Genomic DNA, 26,842 nt, shown 5'->3' on the forward strand with positions numbered 1-26,842 from the left:
TCATGGAGGTGTCTTCCATCCTTTGTATACAGTTTATAACATAGTGATTACAAATAGCAGCAATAATGAACTTGAGTGTTCATTTACAGGTAGCTCATAGTCTTCTGCTAATTCTTTAGTTGTATTAAACAGACCTTAGTTTGAGTTAAAAGGGTTTAAGATTTGTTCAAACAATGAACTCATTTGGTTTCTGCTTTGCATATTCTGTCACAATTACTTCCTACTGCTGGACCGCACACTAAACACATCAGCACTTTGTCAGGCAAACTTGTTCAGCTGGTTATTTATGCAAATATGTGATCAGACAATCACATGGCAGCAGCTGAATCTATTGAAGTAAGCAGATGTGGATAAGACGACCTGCTGAAGTTTGAACAGAGCATCAGAACAGGGAGGAAAGATGGCTGAAGTGACTTTGTACATGGCACAGAGCGCCTTTGGATCAGGTGACCCTGAATCCTCCCTTAGTTATGCTGCAATAGGCCGAGGCTGCTGATGCATTGAGTGTTTCTTCATTAATCACTGTGTTTTTACACCACTTTGCATTTAATTATTAGGTAGTATTAATCTCTGGTTCTCTTCCTCAGCATGTTTTTGTCTCGTCTTCCTCCACAAACCCCAACTGTTTGAACCAAATTGCTGCCCCGCCCTGAGCCTGGTTCTACTGGAGGTTTCTTCCTGTTAAAAGCAAGTTTTTCCTTCCCACTGTCGCCAAAGCGCTTGCTTATCGGGGACCATGTAATTGTTTGGGTTTTCTCTGTATTATAGTAGAGTCTACTTTACAATATAAAGTTCCTTGAGGCAGGTAAGACTGTGTCCTTAGACATTTTTTGAGTCCCTACATTGTCAGTATTATTTTACTGTGCGCGCAGTAAAGTTGTTTCAGACACACTGAACTACAGATGTCAGTGAATTTTCTTTTCTCAGATCATTGTTGGCATCGTGATGTTTGCACACTTGCATTTACTTGTGAGAAACGAGTAAAAACAGCCAGGAAACAAGAGGATCTAACACTTACTCCCCTGTGTGACTGCGCTGGAAAAAAAAAATCCAACAATAAAACACTGCAGATCTAAAGGAAGAGAAATCTTTATTTAAAAAGCACCTGCTGACAGCCTCAGGCTTTATTTACACCAAGCTTCATTTCCATCATGAAACATCAGAAAGAGTTCAGAGTGGAAAAAGTACAAACGACCAATAGAAAACCTTTTTTTAAACAGAGTTACTGTACAGCAGAAAAAAACAGACTGTACACAGTGCACCTGAATGCATCGTAGCAGAGCCACAGTCCACACAGTGGTACTACAGCTGGTCCTGGACCTGAACTGGGACACAGAATGGCAGCAGGAGGCCCCAGAGCAAAGAGCTGTACTGGAGACTAGTACAACTTCAGCAGTACAGGAAACAGAGCTTTAACCTAAAAATCCAAGTACTTAACTCAGCTGGAGGAAATTTTCTCTCATACTGAGACACAGAAAGAAAGAAATGTTAAATCATCAAAATACTGTACAGGGTTTGGTTGAGAGAGGCTCCACTGAACCTGGACATCAGCACGTCTGCAGTCCTGGTCCCTGAATACTAGCACTGCACATTACCAGTACTACAGCAGGAGTACAGCACTGCACTCAAGCTAATACTGGTACTGGAGAGTACAGAATGTGACAAATATTCAGACTGGTACCACACCATTATATCCTGGTACTGCAGTATGTTTAGTGGCGCTGCAGTATTATGTACAGGTAGAGCAGTACGGCAGCTCGAACAGTCGTGAACACGCGTGCTGTATTTACATCGTATCTTCACATGTTTCTGCTTTGGTGTGAGCGTGGAGTGAGGAGAGGGGCATGCTGAGATTTTCTGAAGCCGGAGGGTCACATGACCAGACTTCCAGACAGAAAAATAAAACTATCCAACACCCTGCCTGGATCTCTGGAGGTCGGCGATGCTTACGCAAAATATGACTGAAACGTTTTGCAAACGTGCCTAAAAAATGCAAACAAATGGCCCTGATTTGGATTTGGCCATTACCCACTCCCAGGTCAATACAACATTCCCAGTCTCTTCCGAATCACCTGCTGCTGAATTCCTTAAATTCATTTGGTTTCCATTGAATGTTCTCCCTCAACAACGCTTGATAAAATATGATCCTTGGAGACTGGAGAGAATATGGGCAGGCCTGTTAGTTTTTAAAGAAAACCAGGCGTAGCTCATCCTCCTAACACTGTGGGCTCTTCCAGTAAAGACACTATTTGGACTATTCTTACACTGCTGGAAATATTTATTCTCGTGCTGAATGCACCCTACTGTTAGTTGGTCTATTCAGCCATACCCACAACCCATTATCGATGACTTTTCCTAAGCAGCTGGCAGGTTAAATACTCATTCATGTCTGATTCAACAGTATTAGAAAATAGCCTGAAGCTTCAGCTTCATAAGGCACCAAATCACTCTGGACTGTCTCAAAGATGGCTCTCCTACATGACACCAGACATCCAAGAGCTGGAGCAGATTAAAGACCACTTTATGTATTTGGGTAAGTCCTGGAACAGTTCTGGGCTACAGGTCATGTGTGAAAACTGGAGATCCAGCTCTCTCGATCCTCAAAATTAAAGTTGACGTTTGCTCTCTGAGCAAGTTTGAGATCCACACTGAAATCAACAGAAGAGCGCTGGAAACAGGATAGTGCTAAATGGGAGAAGCCTACATTAACTGGGACGACAGCCAAACTTAAATCAGATATGATTTTTGCTTTTGTGATAGAACACAAATCTGATGTTTTCACCTTTAAAATGTCTTAAAATCTTCTTCTAAAGTGAATCTGTGACCTGAGAAACTTTCTTTGATGTATCGTAACCTCTCAAGTCTCAGTCTGATCTACCGACTTGGTCTGAGTTTGTCGTCATATTGGGTCATGTGACCGCGGCTTCATTGTGGGGGAAGCTGGAGGTCAGGCCGGTTTCAGTGAAGCTGAATTTAAAAATACAAAGCTGGGACTGGGTCAGGCAAAGCTGCAGCTTATGAAGACAACCGCACGCTGAAAGACGATCAATAAATACAGACAGTAGGAACGTGTGGACACAGATCCTGATCAATAACTTATGGATTAATAACACTGACTTCACAGCGCTGAAAAAGCTGCATTTCATTCACGGGCATTTTTATAAAATCTTTTTTCTGGAGCAGAGTACCAAAAAAACAAAAGAAAAAAACAGAATAAATTCTAATTCATCGATTAAACAGTCACTACTGTGACGACTGTGACATTTCCTGATTGTCGCTGCAAATGCTTTTTTTTTTCCTGAAAGAGCGATAAAATTTGCAAAGGGAAACTTGGAACAGCTCCTCTTATTGCTTCAGTCGTCCTGGACTTGGAGTCCCGGTCAGCTCAGCAGGACAATGGCTTCACTGAGGGCTCCGAATGGGGCAGAAGGTCTGAGTGGTTCTTGCAGCTTTCCAGCTGCTGATGCTGTTTCTCCACATCTGGATCTCATTTAAACCACAAATACAGAAACCTCCAAAGCGATCCCTCTTAATCAATCGAGTGTCTGATCAAACAACTCCTGGTTCCCTTAGATGTGACTATTTTCGTCTTTCTGCGAGAATAAACTGTGTCGCAGCTGATGACTGTTTCATTATGGATTCATCTGCTGATCATAATCTGGATTCACTGTTTAAAAAAACATGAACAACAAAAACTGGGGAGGGGTTTCCAGTGCAGGAACTACGGGTAGCTGTGGGGTATTTTCCTTGAATTGGTGCCTCATTCAACAAAGAGCCTTTACACTTCCTGTTAATGCAAAACCCTCAATGAATGGGAGTCACCGGAGCCAAATCGCTTAAATATTTATTAACTCTTCTTCTGTAATTTTCACAAATGCAAACAACTTTCTCAGCTGTCACTCTGCTAATGTGTGCCAACTGGTCTGTTAAGACCTTATGAAAATCTAGAAGCAGCTGTTTGTGGTGCATGAAGGCGACTCATCTCAGGAGGCTGCCGAACACCTAATAACTAAAAAAAGATATTTTACCACAATCCAAAGTTTCAGCTCCATAGAAAAGAGTATTGGAAACAAATGAGAGAAGCCTTCACCAAAGGGGATGGCAGCCAAACTTAATTAGTGTCTTTTGCTTTTTATAGGAACAGTAGTTGAACATTTTGAGGGGATTCTTGTGATGTCTTGGTGTTCTACTGATGTCTAATGATAAACTGAAGACTTCACCTTTAACATTTCTAAAAAGGATCCTCTAAACCGAATCAGTGACCTGTGGAAGAGCGCCATAGAGCCCCACTCATTGTGGGCCATCTCAAGCACATTCCCTAAAGGAGGCGTTTACCGACCATGTGCCTTTGTTTTGCCCTGAAAGGAGTCTTCCAGGTGTGGTTCTGACAAAATATGTGCTAGTCGTTCAAATTCTAGGTTCAGACTACAAGAGTTTAAGTTTCCTTTGTCACATTTGTAAATTACTCTCTGGGGTTAAACTGCCTGGAATGGGCAGCTCGGAGGCCACGATGCACCAGAATTCATGCATCGGCTAAAGCGTCGACTTTGCACTCGGGAATTAAATACTGGTTTATTTGTGATCTGACTGAGCTGGACATGGGCTGAAGTCATAGTAAAGCTGTGTGAGTTGCATGTGTGAAAATGGCTCTTTGATAAGAAACAGCTGCCAGGGGTTAAAATAAAAATAAACTTTCTGCGTTTGTAATTTCTCACTGCAAAGTGCTGCTAAATGTAAAAACTTTACCATAAAACCTCTCCGGTGTTCCTGCAGTGGAAACCAACAAACTATCCAAACCTTAAAATGATTAGAAGTGAATTACTAAAATGAAAAGTGTCAGATATTCACATTTCAAATCCTTCGACTCGGTTAAAAAGTCGAGTTTTCAGAAACCAAATGAACCTTTCAGCAGTTTGTATCGGCTTTTAAAGTGTCCCGTTTGCAAGCATCCTCGTTTCCAAGTATCTAAAGTTGTCAGATAAATTAACGCGTACAGAAAATATTTCCCTTTTCGGAGGAAAGGCTCGTGAGTACGTCAGCTTCTGTGAGTCCCTCTGCAGCAGTGAGGTGGGAAGCTCCGTTTACTTCAGAGGATTTATTCTGTTCACGTTTGGTTTCTACTCGAGGGCTTTGCAGCTGCTTAAAGCCACAAACAGCAGCAGCGACAGTTCAGCTGGTGTCAGTAAACTCGGTGCTCGAGTTTTAGTGCAGAGATGTTGAGTCCAAACCGGGAGAACGCTGGAGAACCTCACCGCGACGCTCCCTGCCTGGACTCACCTGAGGGATCGACAGGTCACCTGATCAAGTCACCAAAAAGTTCTTTTTGCGCTTTGCTGGTTGGCTGCAGGTAGCTGGTGATGTCATCTGTCTTCAGAGGAGGTACGTCCTCCTCGTTGGTGTTTTGAGAGTCTGATTGTCTAAGCACAGTCTGAAGGGTGTAGGAACAGAGCCACGGACACCTTGTTCAGTTTCTGCTTTAATCTAAAACCTTTCAGAAAATGGCTGCATCTCTGAAAGGACTCCAGAAGTCTTTGTTCTAGCTATCCCAGAAACAGGAACCTGTGAGAGACGCCGTATCTCCATCTTCAATCTGAACGCCTGAGAAATAACGACTTCCACAAAAGCAGAGAATCGTCTTCGGCTCGTCCATCTGCAGCTTTTAACAATAAATCTTAAAATGTATTTGGAAAAGACGCGTACAGCATGTGGCTGGTGTTTCAGCATCAGTCTGATGCCACCGTAGGAACCCGGACCTTCCTTTCTGAACAGTTACGGCTGCTTTTGGCCAATGATCATCGGGCTGAGTTCGTTTCTCTGAGAACTGCGACTCCATTGAGCGAAGAGAACCAAAGATTTGGCCACGACCATTTACGTCGCTTACATGTTAGAAACTAAAATCCCTCAGAGTGAAGTAGCCGTTAGGATAGTTTGAGAAATCTCAGGGCAGGTCGTGCATGTGAACATCTCTAATTAGTCCAGAAATGTAGCATCTTCCACAGCAGATGACACTTTTGGTGGCAGTAATCAGGGCGAAGCAGAACGAGACAGATTACTTTCTGAATCCAGACTTTAATGCCTGCAGGGGACAACTGTCAGAGGAAATCGCTCAATCTTCTTCTTTGCAACACAGATTGCTGCAGGAACTTTTTCCTGTCATTAGTTCCTAATAGAACTGATGTTTCTGGAGAGTTTGGTGGAAAAGCAGCTGTTGACTTAAAGTCCATCCCTGATAGAAGAAGTTCACCGAGCAGAGCAGCAGTGACCCGAGCAGCAAGGAGCAGGTCCAAGGAGGGAGGAGGGTTGGACCTCCTCCCTCCTTGGACCTGGTCTGGGGTTTGGTTCATTTTTACAAACAGAAGCTCGACCCTGAGGGCAGACGAGGACGAGGCGGGCGGGGTTTTCCATCCTGTACGATCAGGAACTTCCATTCATCAGTACCAAGGTGTGTTTGATTCAGACACCTGGACACGCATTCCTTCATACTGCTCATCCCAGGAAGCCAGCCTGGAATTAGTCCCTTTGCCTGCCTCTCAGCATCGTGATTGGTTGCTGAGTCAGACCAGAGTCCCAGGAGACGGTTGGTCCATCGGCGGATCTCTGAGAGGGACTTCCTGTTTCTGAGCAGGAAACGAGTCGTGGTAGAGCGAGCCATCCACAGACCTGTAGGAAGGACAGAAATGGATATTTACCCACACAGCAGGAAAGTCTTCCTAAAAGTCGCCTCAAACTCATTGCGCTGCTTTTGTTTGACCTTTTAGGTACTTTAACATTTGTTCTCATTTTAAATATCACTCTTGCAGCTTCAAAACAAACATTACTGCTGAACAGAGGATAAGAGTTCTTCAGGGTTCGGACCGACCGCGGTGACCAGCAGGTTGGAGCGGATCTGTAACGAGGAGGCTTCAAGGCTCAAAGCTGAGGAGAAGCGCTCTCTGCTGAATACGTTTTGACTAATTTACACTGATTACCATCATCGAGCTTGAGGATAGTCATGTTGGAAGATCTAAGCAAGTTTTTGCTGCCGTGTCTGGAATAAAGAACCTGCTGTGATCAAAGACGAGTCGGACGCTCCGGCTTTCAAAGCAAAGACTAGAAGTGAAGAAAACCCGTGCTTCGAAAAAAGGATCCAGTAGATTTTAGCAGGTTTTTATGATTTTAATCTACTTTTAGTCCGGACACATTTGCGTCTTAAACTATGTAACAAACATCTGAGTATAAAGGGGGGCGTGGTCATCTGACCCATACCTGCCGTGCAGCGGGTGTCCGTGGAACGTGGCTGAATGCGGCAGCGTGTGTTTGTGATGCGGCGCAGCGTGATGATGATGATTCGTCTCCGTCTGATAGGCCGACTGCTGAATGACACCGTGTGTCGTCCGTCTCCGCTGCAGAGCCCCGCCTCCTCCCGCCTGACCTTTGACCCCTCCATTCATCTTACTGCCGTTGGTCCCTGCGGTCACCTTTCCATTGGCCTGGTTCTGGTGGGAGGAGCCTAAGGTGTTCCTTAGGTACCAGTCCCTCAGACCTGTCAATCACACATCAACAGCTCATCACAGTTTCTGCTCCATGGAAACTTCTCCCATCACCACACTCAGAGCAAGTTTCACTGAGCTGACTGTCTTTAATCGTCAGCCATCTCAGCAGGTTCAGTCCAACCTCTGAATCCCCTGCAGACTTTAGCTGTGTCTAGGTAGAAGATATGGTTTAAAGACTCTCAGTATAACCACAGTTGTTAATGACACCCACATCAAACCACAGTGGTCTGTTGCACTGTTACGTGTACTGAACCTTAGATTACACATTTAAAAAAAAATAAATAGAGGAAGTCACTTAGCTAACCGATCACTCACTGGTTAGCTAAGCTTCATGAACGGGTTGAGGTTTCACTCTGATTCTTTTGATGGTTACAATCCGGGTGTTTTTAAACCACCTGTGTCATTATGTGTCACCACACGCTCGTGTGGTAACAACTTATCTGTCTGAATACACAAACCCCGTTTTATCTACTAACTCAATAAATGAACATCGGGTTGCATTAAACAAGAAGTGAAACTAGAAATGAGGTCACAGAAGGAGTGAGCGCCGTTTACCCTTCTATTTAAACTCTATGGTAGTGCGCCTGAGACTTGATAACAGACAATAAAGTTGACTTGATGCAGTGTAGACAAATTGAGTGATGAAACAAACAACAGGCGGTGACCTCCAGTTTACACTGAGGCAGTCTCCGGCCAAGTGGGAAAGAGTGGGAATAGAATTAGCACCTCCAACTCCGGGACTATGGAGTCCAGGATGAGTTGCTGCCCCAAGTGGAAGAGTTTAAATATCTTGGGATTTAAATAAGTGAAGGGAGAGTGGATCGTGAGACGGACAGAGGGATTGAGAGCCAGAGTAGAGCCCCTGCTCGGTGGCTCAGGATGAATAGGATGCCTTCTGGACACCTCCTAGGTGAGTCTTACCAGGAGGAGACCCTGGGGCAAACCCAGGACATGCTGCAGAATCACGTGAGGTCTAGAGAAGTCTTAGCTTCTCTGCTTAGATGATTGCCCAGAGATGCAAGCGTGGGTAAGCAATGAATGGATGAAGCAAACATATTTGTGTTATTCTGTCTGACTTCCACCAGGTGGCATCACCTCCTCACTGCAGTACACCAGTAGACAGTTTCTGCTGCACTGACCCAGTTTTATCTCCATCCCATGAAACATTCAACACGTTTGAGCTTCACAGCTTCACAGATCAGCAAACATCAGGAGGTAAGAGAGGCTGAGCTGTAAGCTAATGAGCCCAAAGCCTCCGTACAGGAAGTGCAGAGCAGCTAAAGGGTAACAATACTCACCTTCCAGGGCGAGGGCCTTGTGGAGGCTCCTGGTGGCCTCCTCCAGTTGGGAGTCCTGGTTGGGGGGCAGCTGAGGGGGTCGGGGCGGCAGCAGGTGGGGGTGGGGGTCGGGCTGAATGGCGACCAGAGGGGGATTGTGGGTATCAGTCTGGCTCTGCTGCACCGGGAGGAACGGACCGCACGATTTGGTTCGGGTTACCGTGACCCGCCGCTGGTCACCTTGGGGGCCGCGGTAGGTGGGCGGGGCTCCTGATGGCTGCTGGGAGTAGCCATTGTAGACTACCTGCTGCTGCGATGTGATTGGCTGTCTGTGGGGCTGAGAATGCTGTCTCTGCAGCTGCTGCTGTTTTCCCCAAACATAGTCCAGCAGGACATCGCTGTACCCCGCTCCTCTTCCTCCTCTGTCTCCCCTTCCTCCTCCCCTTCCTCGCCCTGCACCTCCCCCTTTTCCTCTCCCATCGCTGACTCCATTATTTGCCCTCGACCGTCCGTCTGTCAGCGTCTCCGAGTTCCAATACGCGCCGGCTGTGCTTGTTCCTCTGGACCCCGGCAGTCCGTTTACCCACAATCCCCCCTGCTGCACCCCAACATCATCCTCAGGAGGGGTGATGCGGTCCAGGAGGCCATCAGAGCTGTTACTACGGCGAGCTGCATTAGCCTTGAGTCCTACCTCCCCTCCTGCTCCAGGGTCAGACGGGCCAGAGGAAGAGGAGTCCTGAGAGCGAGGGGGAGGGGGAGGAGGTTGTGAGGGAGGCAGTGGGAGGGGCTTCTGGCTGTCCAGATGCTCAGTTCTGAAAGACAAAAGGAAATATTTTCAGTATACAGAGGGGAGGGGCTGTTCGTGCTTCCAAAACCAAACATGATGAGGTGACGCCGAACATGAAACCTCAAGAAATCTGTGAGCTCCGATCATGAGATCACAGACCGTGACACAAATGTGGACGTGCTCTGAGCTGTACCTGTGCACGGAGTTCCTCCTGGTTCTGTTCTGATAGAAAACCTCCACCGGAGACCCAGAAGAAACCAGCAGGGGGCGACACTGAGACACACCGTCATCTGCCAGATACATAGACAGAAATTTACTTGTGCTAGAAATATTAACTTTAATTGAAATCTATACCTCAGTTCAACTTATAAAAGCTGTCAATCACTTATATTTTCCTTATGATATTGTAAGTCAGGATAAAGACAGCTGTAACCATGGTAACCGTACACAATGAAGATTATGTCAGATATCACGATGTTTGTAAGACAAGCAGGTCTTATAATTTAAGGACATTTAATTTCGGAACAGTGTAGCAGGGAAAACATCACATTCATAAACACGCCCTTTAAAAAGATCGATAAACCTGCACATTATGAAATAGATAAAATAATTAACTGATTAACTGTCTAGTGTTTGCCTGATGTCTAGTATACAAAATGTCTTATGATAAAAATATAGAGAGAGAATAAAAACATGTGTTAAAAATAAAAAAAAACGCTAAATAATCAAAACATCCTATGCCGAATCAGTCTGTTCGCCTATTCACTGCCAGCAGCCGTGCAGTTCTCCAAAACGAGACCAGAACTGCATTCAACTTTTACTGTTATTCCTCCTGTCAGCCAGCTGAGGGCGCTGCAGCTACACTACCAGTTTTACAGTGTGTTTGCTTGTACATCCATCTTTGCGAGGACCACTGAGAGCTTCAGAGTGAGAGCAGGTCCACAGCACAGACCTTCTGTTTCAGGATTACATCAGAATCGGGTTTATGTTCAGGCTCAGGAGTGTTGGAAAAACATTAAGTGATGGTCCTCGTACAGATAGAAGGGTGTGCGCGCGCGTGTGTGTTCATTACCATTGTCGTGTCCTGTTGAGTCTGATGTCGAGCTGCTCTCTGACCTCACTGTGTCGTCTGGAAACACACACACACAGAAACAGAGTAAGAATAAAAGCAGGAAGACGCTGGTTTCCTCATCTTCCTGAAACAATGGCTTCTCATCTACTGCCAGCTGTGAGTGTCTCCATATGTATGCATGTGTATCTATGTCACATCTATCGCACTGACTGCGCCTTCTGCGTCTTTAGTCCTTTGAAGACCCTCCAAAGAGGACGGCTTTCAGGAAACTGATTAATTTAGTTGTGAGGTCAGTGAGTGTGATGCAAACAGACTCATATCTTTGACTAGAGCTGATTGCAGGGTTTTACTCACTGCGCGAACGTTACGTAATGGACTCAAATGAAAACATGTGAGATGTGATAGTAATGATGAGATTACAAAAAGCAAAAACTGTATCCCCCTTCTCTCCTCACGTTGACCAGTCCCAGCCTCTGACCACTCGCATGTGAACAAACCTGCGCAGATAAGAAAGGCCTTCCATGTCCATGATGTGAAAGTTCTCCTCACCTAGGAAGGAATTAGTGTGTTTGGGCATGAGTGAGATGCGAAGGTAATGTCAGAAACCTGTGAAGTGCAGTTTCTGAATCCCTGGCAGGAGTATTCTGTAGACTTTTAAAAGTCAGTCAGAAACATTTACGTTGACTTGGGATTTTTAGCAACATTTTTTTAAACCTCTTGAACTCGTTGCAGAAATCTGAGGACCAGTTTTGGAGGTTGGTGAACCAGGCGATCTGACCAGAGCCTGGCAAACTGGATACATACCAGTCCTCGCATTATTTAGAAAATGGATGCATAAGTTGCAGAGTGTGAAGACTCGTTGCAGGGTTCTGGGGACTCGCTTTCTGATGTATGAGGACTTCTGAGGTAGCGGGACGAGTTAGAGCGGTAATAACACTACCTGCAGAGATCGGAGTACACACTGCACAGGTCTAGGAACTAGTTTAAGAGGTCTAATAACTTTCTAAAGAGATCAGTAAAGTACAAAGTAGTTTGTGCCTCCTATCTGTGAAAAGTGCTGCATAAATTAATACTATTTGCTTCATAATGTCCTGAGACATCTGCGGGAGGTTATTTGATGCAAACCAAATTCAAGTTCATGGCCTGCTGTCACGAGATGCAGGACGTGTTGATGTTGTTGTTGATGTGCCGACAGAGTTTCCAGGGTGACCCGAGTGTATCACTGAGTGAGGTGACTACTCTGAAGAGGATAGTACCCAAACTTCAATCAGGCTTTCGGTTTCTAGAGATACATGTATGTACGTTTTTGATTAGGCCTTATAAACATGACATAGCAACTATACCTGAAAACCTCTCAACTGGAGGATGACAGTATTAATTTTATTTATACAGCACCAGAGCATAACAGCACTTGCCCTGTGAAGTCTTTGTTGTTTTTTGCCAGTGCTCCCCTATAGAAGAACGAGATGGGTCAGGTACCATCTGTATCATAAATGTGTGCCAGGTGAATATGGCAGCAGAAACCGGATACTGTGTGTGTGTGTGTGTGTGTCTGTACTTGTTTAGACATCTTTGTGAGGACATAAATTTGGCATGCTGCTATGCCCACCACTTTGAAGGGATTTTGAGGCTCAAAATGTGGTTTTAGTGTCAGGGTTACAGTTAGGTTATGGTTAGGATTAGGCTTTCATTTTTGATGGTTAGGGGTAGGGAGAGCGCCTAGGGAATGCATGTGTATTGAGTGTGTGTGTGTGTGTGTTACCTGTGTGGCAGCCTCTGTGGACAGTCCTCTTCCCGTGGTGTGTGTGTGTCTGCGTGTGTGCGTTGTGCTCAGAGTCGCTGTGTTTCCTCAGAGCTCCGCTGAATAAATTTTTCTTCGGCTTCGAACGCTGAGCGTCTTCCTCCTAAAGAAAAAACACACGCAAATACCTAAAGGTCACACCAACACATGCACGCACAGGGATATACAAACAGACTGCCTCAGCTTGAAACACACATGAAGGTCAAAACTGTTCCATCAACAACAAAACAACACACACAGAAACACACACAGAGGGGGACAGTAAAATTCTCCACCACTGTTGAAATTATTTAGAGTCAAATCACTCCTCAGCTCCTCACCTCTACTCGACACTTCCTGTTTCCCTGGCGGGACGTCCCACCTCTCCTACGAACACAGGGGGGCTTCTCCCCTGCCTCCAGGGGGAAATCACTGGGCACTGCACCCGTCAGCTCCTGACCCAGGAAAACACAGGAAAACCCAACTTACAGCTATCTGGCAGTTACTTTAGTCACTGTTAAAGTATAAACTAAGGTAGAGTCGGCTGAAGTAATCAGAGGTTGGGGACTGGATAGAGAAGACTAGTTAGAGACATAAAAAGAGCATCTGCAGAGGTTCAAGCACCAGATAAAAACATCTGAAGACCACGTGGAGAGGACTAGTTGCAGAGAGGGATAAAAGGATTAGTTGGAGAGTGAAGAAGACTAGTTAGCTGCAGAGCTAAGAAGACTTTGGTTTAGGTGGGAATGCACTGTCAGTGTCTTAGTCATATTGTCATCTCTTTTTATGACATCACTTACAGCTTCCTGCAGACAGATGCGTCTCAGCTCAGCCAATCGGCTGCTAAGCAGCGCCTGGAGACTCCGCCTCCTCTCCTGTAGCTCCACCATTTGCTCTCTCTGCTTCCTGTCTGGGCAGGTGAGAGGGTCTGCAACATGCAAGCAACACACACGTAAGAGACAGCTAACAGACACACTCGAGAGTGTAGCATCACCACATGTCAGCGTTTATTCTCACCAGGTGCTGAGATGAGTTGACCTTTGACCTCCATGGCTTGTGTGTCCCATATGCCCTCTCCACCTCCTCCTTCCTCACTACTCGACTCCTGTTCACCTCCCCACACACTCTCTCTCACCTGCAACACGTTGTCATCACAAATAAAGGTTAGTACTGCAAGCTAGCACAGACTTCCTGCAGTCCTGATGACACTGACAAACCCTGCTGCTCGTGTGATGTCAGCGCCATGTTTTGACCAATTAGCCAATCAGAACCTTCGGGACTTTCTCACCTTGCGACTGGGTTCATAAGAGTTCCAGTAGTTCACTCCTGTGGCCATCCAACAGTCAGAACACAAACCACAGCACTGCTTCACTAACTAGGCGTCTCACTGCTCGGTTAGCTGTTAGCTGACGGTGAAGCTGCAGTTCCAAAATGGGCCTGAAGAGGGAGGCAAACAGTCTTCAGCGCTCCTGACCTAGGAGAACAAAAGCACAAGAAGAAAAAGGTGGTAGAGTGAGGACCAATCAGGAAGTCAATAAAAGATTATAAGCTAAAGTTCAAAACAACAGATTTTCTCTCAAAAAGTCACAAATACTATCAAAGTAAACATTTTAAAATGTAAAAACTACGTGCAGTTAGCTTGAACTTAGAACCTTAACAAATACATTTACACAAGAAATTACCAATAAAAAATAAAGGTAGAAAAAAAAAACCTTTCTAAGAAATACTTGGAGTGGCTCTGGCTGAGCAGGCGACCCTGCCTGGGTCTGATTCCATCCTGGACCATTTCCTGAGACACATTTCCTCTTGCCCTCTCTTTCTCTTTCCTGTCTACTCTCCTCTATATCTGTCCTGTCCAATAAAGACCAAAAGAAAGAAAGAAAGAAAATCACCAACTCTGGAGGACGAGGTCTCATTAGCAAACTACAGCACAAACAAATGTTTAAATAGTGAAACATGTAGGTGCACTTTCAGCTGCTCCTTTATTCACAGCGCTCGCCACGGCAGGTAGCTCTGCACGCTTGATTTGGCCAATTTATGTATACTCCATATGACTCTATATGTTTGCATCTGTGCATTAAGTGAGCTGTTACACTCAAGCAGCATCAAACCTTGCAGTTGTTTGGCCACATGTTGGTGGCTGCAAAAGCCAGTAGCTCACCATAGACTCTCATTAAAATGTGCAACTTCTCAGCATTAAAAAGCACGTTTATTGGCTGGTAGGAAGAAAGGTTTGGTGTCTGTGGACAGCTGTACAGGGGGGATTTTTAATAACTGATCGACCTGCATACGGGTGAAGCAGATGTAGCAGCTCGGTGTCTGCAGGGTCTCACCTCAGCTAACTGCAGTCACTGAACTGGACCTCCCCAATGTTTTTGTGCTGCGTTTTTAATGGAGGATCAAATAACACTGCTTGCTCTGTGATACAAACGTCTTTATTAGCACCAATTAGCAGGTAGGTGTGCCAGTGTGTTGCACCCACAGGGACACTGTGGAGAATATCCTGACCTGGTTCTCACAAATCTGATGTTGTGGCTTATTTGTAGATGCTTCCAAGCCTTCAGCAGCCAACAGAGAAGCATCAATCTCGCCCACCTGATTCGACCCAAACACCAACAAAACGTTTGGATTCACATTTTAATTGCAGATTTGTTTTACATGCAAAGAAAGCTGACCGAGTGCAGGTAAAACCTTAAACCCATTTTCTGTTTGACTGCAAAATAAAGACAAAGTTCACACGTTACATAAATGCTTCATACAGTTTTATTCTTTAAAAGCTCAACGTGCCCTAAAGTAGCCGGTCTCTGCATTTTTACCAAGCAAACAGGAGAGGATGTTGCATTCATTAGAGAATGAGACAATCACATTTGGTGCTTTCGCGAGAGTTTTTACAAAGAAAACCTACAAATACTTTGAGTTCATGGTGATAATTAAGTATGTCAGCCACTAAGGATGACTCAGAGGCTTTAATAGTTTGGAAAAGGCAAAGCCTTGAAGATCCTCGGGTTAGGGATTCAGTCTGTGTTTGTCGGTCTCTAAACTGGGATTAAACGCACAATATGAGCAGAGATACGATTTAAATGGATCTGAAACAATGAAGTATTTTCTCGTGGAGCTTCGTGATTAAACGCGCAGATTTGTGTGCTGGAGCTGCAGACAGAGAGAGCTGGCTCCAGATTTACTGGGTTTAAAGGAAAAATGTGGAGAGAACGGCGAGTACTGACATGCCTCAGACAAAAGACACACACAAAGGTTTATCTGTCAGTCTGTAGCCAAAACAGAGAAAGACCAAAACACACGAAGCCCATTTACAGTGACAGCGTGGTCAGGCGACAGATGTTTGAAGCTCGTGTGACCTCTGCGTGTCTGTCTGGAGAAATATTATGTTATGACCCAGTGATGTGTTTGTTGGTGTTGTGCCTCCCACCGGAGGATGGTGGCGGTATTTTCCCTTTTTTCTCTCCTAGGAGGTGGACACCTGGGCGTGGCTGCTAGGTATCTGGGTGGAGTCTCTACACACCTTCCGACTGGATAATTGATGGACCACCTCCAGTACTTAACGTCCGGATGACAGTCACCTGGGAGTGCTGTTTGGAACCCCGTTGACTCGGTCACAGAGTTGTGTGTTGTGTCATTGTAGTGCAGGCTGGAGTATTCACGTGTACCTCTAGCCTTGCCATGTAAATAATTGTAAATAAGTTAACCAGTGGCGGTCACTTTTTTGTTCCTTTGCTGTATAACTTTCACTGTCGCAGCCTAGTAGGCGTGAGAAGCCGTTTTCTTTTGTTGAACAAGTTTTCTCCTGTTTTTCGTTAGATAGTTAGGTAAGTGACTTGTCTTTTGTTTTGGCTTCTTTTTATTTTGGTGTAGGGAAGACTAGGGATTGTTTTATAGGGAGTTTTGTTTATTGTTTTGGCATTGCTCACTGCTGATGAAAATAAATGGCTGCTTAAATACTTAAAAAAGGTGTCGTTGTTGGGGTTTGTGCGTGGGTGGGAAGTGAGTGGGGCAAACTATTTGTTACGTTTATTTACTTGCCGGGACCAGAACGTAACATATTGGGGGCTCGTCTCTTTTGTGTTCTTTTTGTGGCTTGTTTTCTTGGTTGGCGGTTTTTTCTTGTGTGGGGGGGTGTGTGTGTTAGGATGGAGTTTAAGTTGGAGGACTTCACTCTGAGCCCGTCTGCGGAGAAGTTGGACAGGTGTAAAAAGGCTGACCTCTTGCTTGTTGCTGAATTCTTTGATGTGACTGTGCCGTTGACTGCGAAGAAGAAAGAGCTTAGGGAGCTCCTGTGTGTCCAGTTGACGGACAGGGGGTTGTTTGGTGAGCCGGGTCCTGCAGGGGGGGTTGAGCTGGGGGCTGTTGCTGGTGTTTCTGCCCCACTGAAAAATCTCCCTTTTCCGCCTAGCCCTTCTGTGGAGGAGCTGCAGTTAACGCTGCGCATTAAGGAGGTGGAGCTAAAGAAACAGCAGTTGGAGGTGGACGCTATGCACTTGAGGATCAGGGCTCTGGAGGTAGAGAGGGGAGCCTCTGTGTCTGCCAGCCCTCCTGTACCTCGGTTAGCCCCGCAGTCACCATCCCCGCAGGTACCCTCTCCGGAGTCATCATCCCCGCAGGTACCCTCCCCGGAGTCATCATCCCCGCAGTCGCCATCTCCGCAGCCACCGGCCCCGATGCCAGGTGGTGGCTTTGATGTGAGTAAACACATCAAAATGGTGCCGGCGTTTCGGGAAACTGAGGTGGATTCGTATTTCACAGTGTTTGAACGTATCGCAGGTGCGCTGCACTGGCCAAAGGATGTGTGGTCTCTTTTACTCCAATGTAGATTGGTGGGGAAAGCTCAAGAGGTATGCACCGCTCTTTCTCTGGAGGACAGTTTTGACTATGATATGGTGAAGGCTGCTGTCCTACGCGCTTACGAGCTTGTGCCAGAGGCTTACAGGCAGAGATTTAGGGATGGGAAAAAATCCGCCAACCAGACCTATGTGGAGTTTGCCAGGGAAAAGAAAACTCTGTTTGATAAGTGGTGTCATGCTACAGAAGTAAAAACCTTGGAAGACCTGCGTGAGTTGGTGACGTTAGAAGAGTTTAAAAATCAACTACCAGACACTGTGGTAACCTACTTAAACGAACAGAAGGTTACGACTCTCGCCGCTGCTGCTATACGGGCTGATGAGTTTGTGTTGACACACAAAGTGGTGTTTTCGGTTCCTGCTCACAGTTTTCCGTCTTCCAGTAGCCCGCCCAGATGGTCTCCAAGGGGCACCCGCCGTGCCATCCCCTCATCCATTGAGAACCGCGTGTGTTTTTTTTGCCATGAGCAGGGACACCTTATTGCGGTTTGCCCTGCTCTGAAGAGAAAAGAAATGACCAGGGAGGGTACATCTCCTTCCCCAATAAACCTTCTACAGACAAACTCTCCTACTTGGGGGGAGGTGATGGCACCCGAAAATGATAAAGTAGATAAGGAGTTTAAGCCGTTTGTGTCAAACGGCTTTGTTTCCTTGATAGGAGAAGATCGGCGGACTCCTGTCAGTATTTTGCGAGACACTGGTGCGAAACAGTCGCTCATTCGTGAGGGGGTCTTACCGTTTTCAGCTCAATCCTGTTGTGGGGCGGATGTGTTAGCCTGGGGAGTTAGGATGTGTGTAATACGGGTTCCTTTACACTTGGTGCAGCTTTCGTCTCAGTTTTTGTCTGGTGAGGTTAAGCTTGGGGTGCGACCCCAGTTACCGGTTGCAGGTATTGACATCATCTTGGGAAACGATCTAGCTGGCGGCACAGTTTTTCCGTCGCCAGAAGTAGTCGATATACCACTTACGGATAACAGTGGTTTCGATCGTGCCACATCAAAGGCTGTTCAAACCGTCAGTGTAAAGACATTTAGGCAGAGGAGAGGTGCGAGTGGATCCCAGCAACAGCAGCAGCAGAATAGGAGGCAGCCCAAGGGGACGAGAAGAACAAATATTCAAACCACAAGGGTCGCTGAAGCCACCATGCAATCAGACCCAAGTAGATTCACTTTTCAGGACAGTCAGCAGCAAAATGCTGAAACCAGGCCACCTGCTAGAAAAAGACAAGGACCTCGACGGCTTAGGGACCGCAGAAGAGGCCAGCTGATGGTGGCTAATGCTCCATCTCCCACCCTTAAATTTGACACAGACTTTGATTTTGATTCCTCCAACGCGCAATTCATTAAGGAGGCGCTTGAGAAGAAGTTACAGGAGGGGCTGAATCTAAAAGATGGGAATTCTGAGGGAAGGGAAAAGGAGGGGTTGCAGCTGAGTTCAGGGGAGGATCATTTTGGTCCAAAGTGCTACTATGACAAAGCAAAGTTTTTCTTTGACAACATCTCATCTGATAATGGGCTCAGACTGACGTGGGCAGAGGAGCGAAAGCGCAATCTGGAGACTTTTGGTGTCCCTGGGCGGTTCCTGAGGGGCCAAGGATTCAGAGGTGGACGCCAGTGTTTTGGGGGCGGGTGCAGTGCTCGTGCAGGAGGATGAAAATGGCATTGACCACCCAGTCTGTTTCTTTTCTAGAACATTTCTAAAACAGCAACCAGCGCCTCATGCGTTGGTCCTTACTCCTACAGGATTTCAACATTGAGATCCGATATATAAGAGCTTAGAGAATGTTATGGCTGATGCCCTCTCTAGGTCGTAAATCAAACATCTTTGTGTGGGGTTGGATGTTTGATTTTTTTTGGGTGGGGGAAACTGTTATGACCCAGTGATGTGTTTGTTGGTGTTGTGCCTCCCACCGGAGGATGGTGGCGGTATTTTCCCTTTTTTCTCTCCTAGGAGGTGGACACCTGGGCGTGGCTGCTAGGTATCTGGGTGGAGTCTCTACACACCTTCCGACTGGATAATTGATGGACCACCTCCAGTACTTAACGTCCGGATGACAGTCACCTGGGAGTGCTGTTTGGAACCCCGTTGACTCGGTCACAGAGTTGTGTGTTGTGTCATTGTAGTGCAGGCTGGAGTATTCACGTGTACCTCTAGCCTTGCCATGTAAATAATTGTAAATAAGTTAACCAGTGGCGGTCACTTTTTTGTTCCTTTGCTGTATAACTTTCACTGTCGCAGCCTAGTAGGCGTGAGAAGCCGTTTTCTTTTGTTGAACAAGTTTTCTCCTGTTTTTCGTTAGATAGTTAGGTAAGTGACTTGTCTTTTGTTTTGGCTTCTTTTTATTTTGGTGTAGGGAAGACTAGGGATTGTTTTATAGGGAGTTTTGTTTATTGTTTTGGCATTGCTCACTGCTGATGAAAATAAATGGCTGCTTAAATACTTAAAAAAGGTGTCGTTGTTGGGGTTTGTGCGTGGGTGGGAAGTGAGTGGGGCAAACTATTTGTTACGTTTATTTACTTGCCGGGACCAGAACGTAACAATTATCTGGACCTTTGAAAATCCAAATTTTAAAAAAGAGAGAGTGAGAGCTTAAGTAGTATCCTGCCTTGTGATTGGCTGGGAGCAGGTGTTTGATCTCTTCCTGCTGGTTGGAGGAGTGAAACTGAGAAACATCTGCATCATCAGACAGCAGCAAAGTCACAGCGCGATGGAAACGGGCTCTGAGCTTTTGTAACATTTTTACATGTAAACTTTAACCGTCTCCAGCTGTTCCTCTGGTTTTAGTCAACATTCATCAACAGTTTTTTCTAATCCAACCACATGTGCAACACTGACTGATGACAGCGTCACTTAGTTCAAAAGCCCACAGAGGATAAAAACACACCATGCAAGCCTCTTTGTAAGAATAAAGAGGTTTTACATTTTAAATGCTGTCAGTGGCAGACTGCACATCCGGAGCTTGCAAACGTTTCCTCGAGGAACCTGAACAGCAAACCTAACAATATTTAGTAAAAAGCACAAATAGGTTCATGGATCTCTGAGAATCCACACTGCAGATGTCTTTCTGTAGTGTTTACAGGACTGCGTTGTGCACATACAGCCTCTCTCATGCAACATCTACCTCCCTGTTTGAGCATCTGTTATAACAAGGCAATCAAGACCAGAGCAAAAGGTAGTTTTTCTAGCTTTAGATCTGTTCAGATTTGATCATCTCCTGTCCGTTTGCCTCCTAACAGGGATTCAATACTACAGAAAATCTTATAAAACCACAGCACGACGTCACTTCCCATCCTGGAAATGTTCCAGCCCAACAGAGGAAAGCAGACACGAAGAAAACAACAAGTGTTACTTAATCACAAAACAACAAGGAGTCTGAAACCTCTGCGCACTTTTATCCTCCAACTGGAGGAGAACGAGATGTCCTCCGACAGCACAGCCCTGAGAACAGGAAGTGGAGCCCAACAGGAAACAGGAAGAAGGAAATGAGTGATGAAAAAAAAGGGGGAAATTGGGGGGGATGGGAAGGACTGACTGGGAACAGCTGAAATGGTTGGTAACACTGGTGTGATTCACGCCACAGTATCCAGCAGCGGAGGATAAAATTCAAGTTTGTGTAGAAATGGCGAGGATCAGAGAGGCGGAGCTTATAGCATTATCACCGTCTTCTTCACACAGATGTTGAAACTGTGTAAGGAAGATTGCAGCAGATGGTTTGACGTCCTGTTTCTTTGGAAAGCTTCCTGTAGAGCAAAGAGTCAGTGTAGGGAGGAGGTCAGGGTGGATGATGCCAGATGTTCATAAAACGTTAAACTGGCTTTTGTTGTGACCAGTAAAACACATCTACTGACCCAGCTGCCCAGGAGGACAATAAAACAAGAACTAATTTGCAGTAAAGCTTCATTTGTCGACCGTGTACGGACGCTGAAGTTATTTCAGTATTTTCAGACTGCTTCTTGGAGCCATTGGTGAGTCAGGCATGCAGGGACGAGTGCCAGGAGTCCACCAGGAGACGGAGGAGAAACAAAATTACAGCCTCTACTACTACAGAAAAAAAAGAAAAATGTTCAATCTGACACTAAGATCATTGAAAAGGGAAAAAGAGCAGCTGTACGTGACATTTTCCTGCCCGAGCTGGCAGCTATTGTGAAAAAACGGGTGTGTGCACCAATTTTGGTACCTGTATCCACTTGTGAGCAATTTTCATGACATATGAAATCATCTGCTGCACGAACTACACCGATCTCACCGAAACCATGGAGTTCGAACACGGCTTTCACTGCTCGGGTATTTATTTGCATGACATTACAGAGGGGACTTTTATAAAAGCACAGATGCAGCACTGATCGACATCTGTGGGAAACACTGGATCTGGACTTTAACGTTAATCAAGGAGTTTTTCCCTCAAGGAAAAACAAATAAGTGTGGAGATGAGCCAGAGCTTACTGACGGGGTTTTCTGACACCAAATGCTCTGTCAAATGGTCTCCCCCTCCTCTCTGTCCTCCTCCACCCTCCTCCGCCTCTTACATTCCTGAGTCCTGCCGGGTCGAGTCCAGACCTGCAGCTCCTCCCTTCATCCATCAGCGGCTCGATTGATCGGCTTCAGCTCGTCCGTCTCCTCACGCCGCGATGCGCTGCTGTGATGAGGTGAAGTCTCCGAGACAGGTGGTTTGTGCTGCGAGGGCGACATGTGCTCTTTACCGTCGGCGTCCTTTGGTGTTTTGTTGCATCTCGTCACCGGAGGTTTGCTTCACATCTGTTTTTCTACTCTCACACACTCACAGCCTGGTCTTTGACCTTGTTGTCTGTGTGTGAGTTTTGGGGGAGGGTTGGGGTGTCACTCTCACCTCCCCTCCCCCCTCTCAGGTGTTGCAGGCCTGAACAGCTGATCTGATAACAGCCCGCTGAGGCCAATCTGTTTCCAGTCTGAGTGCCTGCCCTGATCTCTCTGAACCAGCACAGCCTCCATCATCACTGCGAGGAGCAAACGCTTTCAGAGCCTCGCCGCTCGCCCACGTCACAGTCCAGGGGTCGGATATACGAAGGATGCGTGCACACAGACGACACACAAACACGGCTTTTTGTGTTAAAAGTTCAGAAATCCAGAACAAGAACTACAGCTACATCCAATTTTCAGCACTGAAGACTAAAAACGATGCAGCTCTTCTTTTAAACCCTTACCTTCTTCTGTAAATGATTTAATAACTGTAATTAAACAGATTTAATTTGATAGATTCACACTTCGTCGTCTCTTTTGTTTCAGTCGTGGCGCTTTAACAGCTGCTGCCTCCATTTATTTTGTGCCTTCGGTAGTTTTTCATCCGCTTGTGGCATCAGATCTGAGATTACCCAAAACTCATTTTTCCTGAATGTCTCGCCTTTATATTGTGCTTCTTCTTTGCTGCTGACCTAACATGACATTCATTCACAGCTAAATGTGAAAACATGAATGATGCTCGTGAACATGCACAACACTCCAAAATGATTGGAATTCACAAAAAGAGGACCAAGCACACGTGAAGCTTTATAAGTCAAACAGAAAATGCACAGGTTTCTGCCTTTGTGCACTTTTAGTCATGAATCTCTACAGTTCAATGCGTCTGGGCCGAGAGGTCTGCACTGTGAGGACTGAACCTCAGGTTTAACCTGCGCCTTCAACGTTACAAAGGTGGGTCACTTCTTAGCCGTGCATCAGACTGGCACTCTGTCCAGGACGTGCTCTGCCTTTCGTCCAATGACAGCTGGGACACACTCCAGCACCTCTGCAACCGTGAACTGGTCAAGTGGTTAAGAAAATAGATGGTTGGTTCACTTCTTATCAGCGCGCATCATTGTCATTTCGTCCCGTCTTCCTCCCTCAGCTGGTCGTGGCAGATGGCCCCGCCCCTCCCTGAGCCTGGTTCTGTCACAGGTTTCTTCCTGTTGAAAGGGAGTTTTTCCTTCCTACTGTTGCCAAGTGCTTGCTCATAGAGGTTGTCTGATTGTTGGGGTCTTCTATAAATAAAACTTTAGTTGAATTATTGGAAATTATGCTGCAGACCTAACTGAGCTGAGAACTCGAGATAACGTGCGTAAAACTACCAGCCAATCAGTCCTCTGGAAAAAAAATCCTGGAGACTTCCATGCTCAGGGAGTAAGAGGATCAAAGGTTTTTGTCTTTCCTGAATGACAACCAATAAAAAAAGAGATTCACAGAAGCAAATTATTCCTTCACTCGTGACCCCCCACCTCCCCCACCACGACCCAGAAGACTCCAAGTATATTTCATTGTTTTATAAGCCTAATAATTGCCATATTTCCTTAAAACAGGATACCTAAACCTTGTATTTGTTCATCTTGCAGGTAAAATTCTTCACTTGCTCTCAGACCGTTTAAAACCAACAAGGCTGCAGCTGAATAACCATAATAACCTTTATTCAAGCAACAGGCTACACATCTGTACTTGAAGCCAGTTCTTCCCTTGTATTAATGAAGGAGCAGTGTACCTGATTACTGTTTCTAGCATTAAATGAACTACAGCTTAACTAACCACCTCTCACATGCTGCCGATTCATATTTTTCCAATCCTTCAGTTTGATCTTTGTTTGTGAAACGCTGCCAGCAGACCTGTTCCTGTGATTGTGACAAGATGCTGATAGTTAGACTGAAAACCCTGAGCTGACACATCCAGCTGATAACAGCCTTCATGTGATTGCTGACTGCTGATCTTAGGTTAAGTGAAGCCAGATAAGGCAAAGATATCCTGAGCATGCTGGACGTGCTCCAGGATTCGTCCTCCAGATTCTGCTCAGACTCACAACTGTGGAGTTTTACTCGCCCACAGAGCAAGACCAGAACCAGAAGAAACACGTCGGGCCAATCAGGATCTGACGTTCGCCGCTAACAGCAACATGATGTAAACAGAGAGGAGCTCATGAGCCCAACAAGTCAACAACAAATCGAACATTTAAAGATGAGAGGGATTAACACATCAAATGCACAGAAGAGGCTCAGCACTTCATACTGAACACACACACACACACACACACACACACACACACACACACACACACACACACACACACGGGGAGAGTTGGTGATGAAAGGCTGCAGCTGCAGACAAAGAGATGCAAATACAGGATTTAAATATTCAGCAGAGAGAGATGGATGCTCTGTGCGTGTGTGTCTTCTCTCTGCCCTCACACTAAACCAGGAGATCACAGCAGCACTAATCCTGTTATCACGAACACTCTCAGTAGGAACTGAACCACGTCTCAGACCCTCTCCGGTCCAGTACCGGATCGGTGCTGCGTGACCACGGCTTCGGCTGCATTTACATTCATCTCACCAAACTCAGGCAGGAAATCAGAGAAACACGGCGAACATATAAATCACGCTGCCCAGAGTTCACCGATCGTGTCCTCGCAGCAGCAGCGGGTTCACACGAGTCTGTTCCTGCTATTCTGTCCACCCCACCTACACATCAACCATCAACTCTCCTCTAAAAGTCACCAGCAGTCTGAGTACAGCTCAGTCACGGACCGGCTTAAAATTCAGACATCCGCCACACGTTCACCTGCATACAGCTGACTCCTGACGGAGAGTCCAGAAGGACCACAGGTTTGTTCCACACCATGTCACAGCCACAGACGTCCACTAAATAAAGAGAACACACTCATTTGAAACTCTTTAAAGCCCAATTCTTACTGCATAAAGGTGACACAGGAAACGTTTAAACTTGGACGTTTTTACTTTCAAATAAAAATCTGCCCATTTCTAATTCGGTGCCAGGAACAAGCTCCAGTAAAGTCGGAACAAGTTCCCCGCTGTGATTCATCACCTCTCCCTTTTGACACTGCTCGCTGCATGCCTCCCATTCTTCTACTTCAGGTCTCCTTTGTTGCAGTTTTTTGTTTCATAATCCTCCAGCTGGTACAGGTCCGGACTGCAGGCAGGCCGGTTTAGCAGCCGGACAGTTTCCCTTATTCGTGTGCAGAATGCGGTTTGGTTTTTGAGTTACTGAAAAAAGCAACACCTTCTCTAAAAAAAAAAAAAGATTGAAAAAGCTGCACATATTGTTCAGCGTCAATGTTGCCCTCACAGATGTGGTGATACCTGCATCCTTGTGGATGCCGGCTTTGAACTTTGTGCCGATAACAAGTCGGATGAGCTGCTTCCAGCAGGTTTTTGATGGGGCAGCGCGACAGCGTTCACTTTGCCTCCGTCCATCGTTAATGAAAAGAAGGCAGCGGCGTTTCTTCAGATCGTTTATGGCTTGTTCCTGAGCACGAGCATTGATTTCCACTTCAGAATCGTGTGTGTCTGTAATGCTGCTTGAAGATCACAGCAAAGGTTTTCAGCTTCGTCTCTGTCAGCAATGAAGTTTTTTAACAATGTCATGAACAGTAGATAATAAAACCCCCAAAGTTTATGAAATGTTTCCTTCATGTAGCTTCATTACACATGTTCTAATGAAGGACCTCACCTTACTCTGTGTTTCGTTTTATACCCAGCAGACTTCCTTCCCAGTGTGACCCTCAAGAGACTGGTGTCTCCTCCTGGGATCAAACTGGGGAGCTTTCGCCTGTTAGGTGAACATATAAACCACACAATAGACACTCTTCTCTTTTTACCAATGTTACCTAATTATCTAAAAAAAAAAAGTAAATAGATTTTTTTAATCTTACTCCAGTCTTCTGTTGCTCCTGTCCCAGCTGTGTGAAACGTCATCAGATTGAAAAGGAACAGTTTTTCCTTAAGAACATTTTTTATGTTCTCCTTGCACAATTTTTAATTAAATGTCGGGTTTAGATAATCAGTATTCTATATTTTGTCTAAATCTCAGCATCAACTGAATAATTAATCTGCTAATTTATTGAGATCTATTAGCTGTTCTGAGACGTTTAAAGGGAGTCAGCACCTTCTCTAAAGAAAGTGCAGACATTTATTTTCATTTAACTTTTTCCATTTTTTTATTCTCTGATTTTCCTACTTTTGTTCTGGCGTTAAAGTTCTTATAATACCGGGACCTTCATCTTTATCAGTTATTTACTTCATAACTTATTTAACTGCACGAAAGTCCATCCAGGAAAGTAACGAAGGTAAGGCCAGAGGCGAACCAGCAGCGGTGAAAAGGCTGTAAATACCTGCGAGTCTGAACCATCCTGTTTGCAGACCAGGTGTGGTCCAGCTCCAGCTGTCCTCAGGACGGGCACATCCACAACAGGAGCCGAGAAAAGGGAATTAAAACAGCTTCAGTCCCGCGGATCAACCCGCCCGTTTGCCAGTTAAACTCCGCTTTTCTCCTCTCAGCGTCTCTGAGCTCTGACTCGCTCTCTCTGACTCTCAGCTGAGTCCCACCAACAAGCTCTCTGCTGTCACCACCCCTCCACTTCCGCTCTGCCGTGTCAAAATAAAACGACAAAAGGAAGTCGTTTCACATCTCCGCGGGAATTCGATTAAGCGATGACGTATGAACTGCGTACGTCATGAACTGCGTCCATTTACAAATGCGATCGCATTTGTCCGTAACCATCGGGAACCCTCACGTTAACTTTTATCAA

At 45.7% G+C, this 26,842-nt stretch overlaps 1 protein-coding gene across 1 annotated transcript; it reads right to left on the reverse strand.

The window, feature by feature from the left end:
• Window positions 1–6,554: 6,554 nt before the first annotated feature.
• On the reverse strand, window positions 6,555–26,461 carry ccdc120a (coiled-coil domain containing 120a). Its single transcript, XM_085344849.1, has 11 exons — window positions 26,426–26,461; window positions 13,737–13,922; window positions 13,466–13,583; window positions 13,249–13,376; window positions 12,790–12,903; window positions 12,431–12,572; window positions 10,669–10,725; window positions 9,790–9,886; window positions 8,831–9,621; window positions 7,246–7,522; window positions 6,555–6,660 (listed from the first exon to the last, which is right to left on the reverse strand). Exons 2-11 carry the CDS (start codon window positions 13,782–13,784, stop codon window positions 6,555–6,557), a joined length of 1,878 nt encoding a protein of 625 aa, XP_085200975.1. The 5' UTR covers window positions 13,785–13,922; window positions 26,426–26,461.
• Window positions 26,462–26,842: the final 381 nt, after the last annotated feature.

This window comes from Diplotaxodon limnothrissa, linkage group LG20, assembly GCF_057381915.1.
Source record: "Diplotaxodon limnothrissa isolate DT_005_m linkage group LG20, D_limnothrissa_male_GT1.1, whole genome shotgun sequence".
Taxonomy (NCBI): domain Eukaryota; kingdom Metazoa; phylum Chordata; class Actinopteri; order Cichliformes; family Cichlidae; genus Diplotaxodon; species Diplotaxodon limnothrissa.

Excerpts from the sequence above, each read along its gene's own strand:
- ccdc120a (XM_085344849.1), bottom strand. The coding sequence starts at position 13,784 with ATGGCCACAGGAGTGAACTACTGGAACTCTTATGAACCCAGTCGCAAG. Across the intron at positions 9,887-10,668 it reads CTCAACAGGACACGACAATG|ATGACGGTGTGTCTCAGTGT; the intron begins GTAATGAACACA and ends TGTATCTGGCAG. Across the intron at positions 9,622-9,789 it reads AGGAGGAACTCCGTGCACAG|AACTGAGCATCTGGACAGCC; the intron begins GTACAGCTCAGA and ends TTTGTCTTTCAG.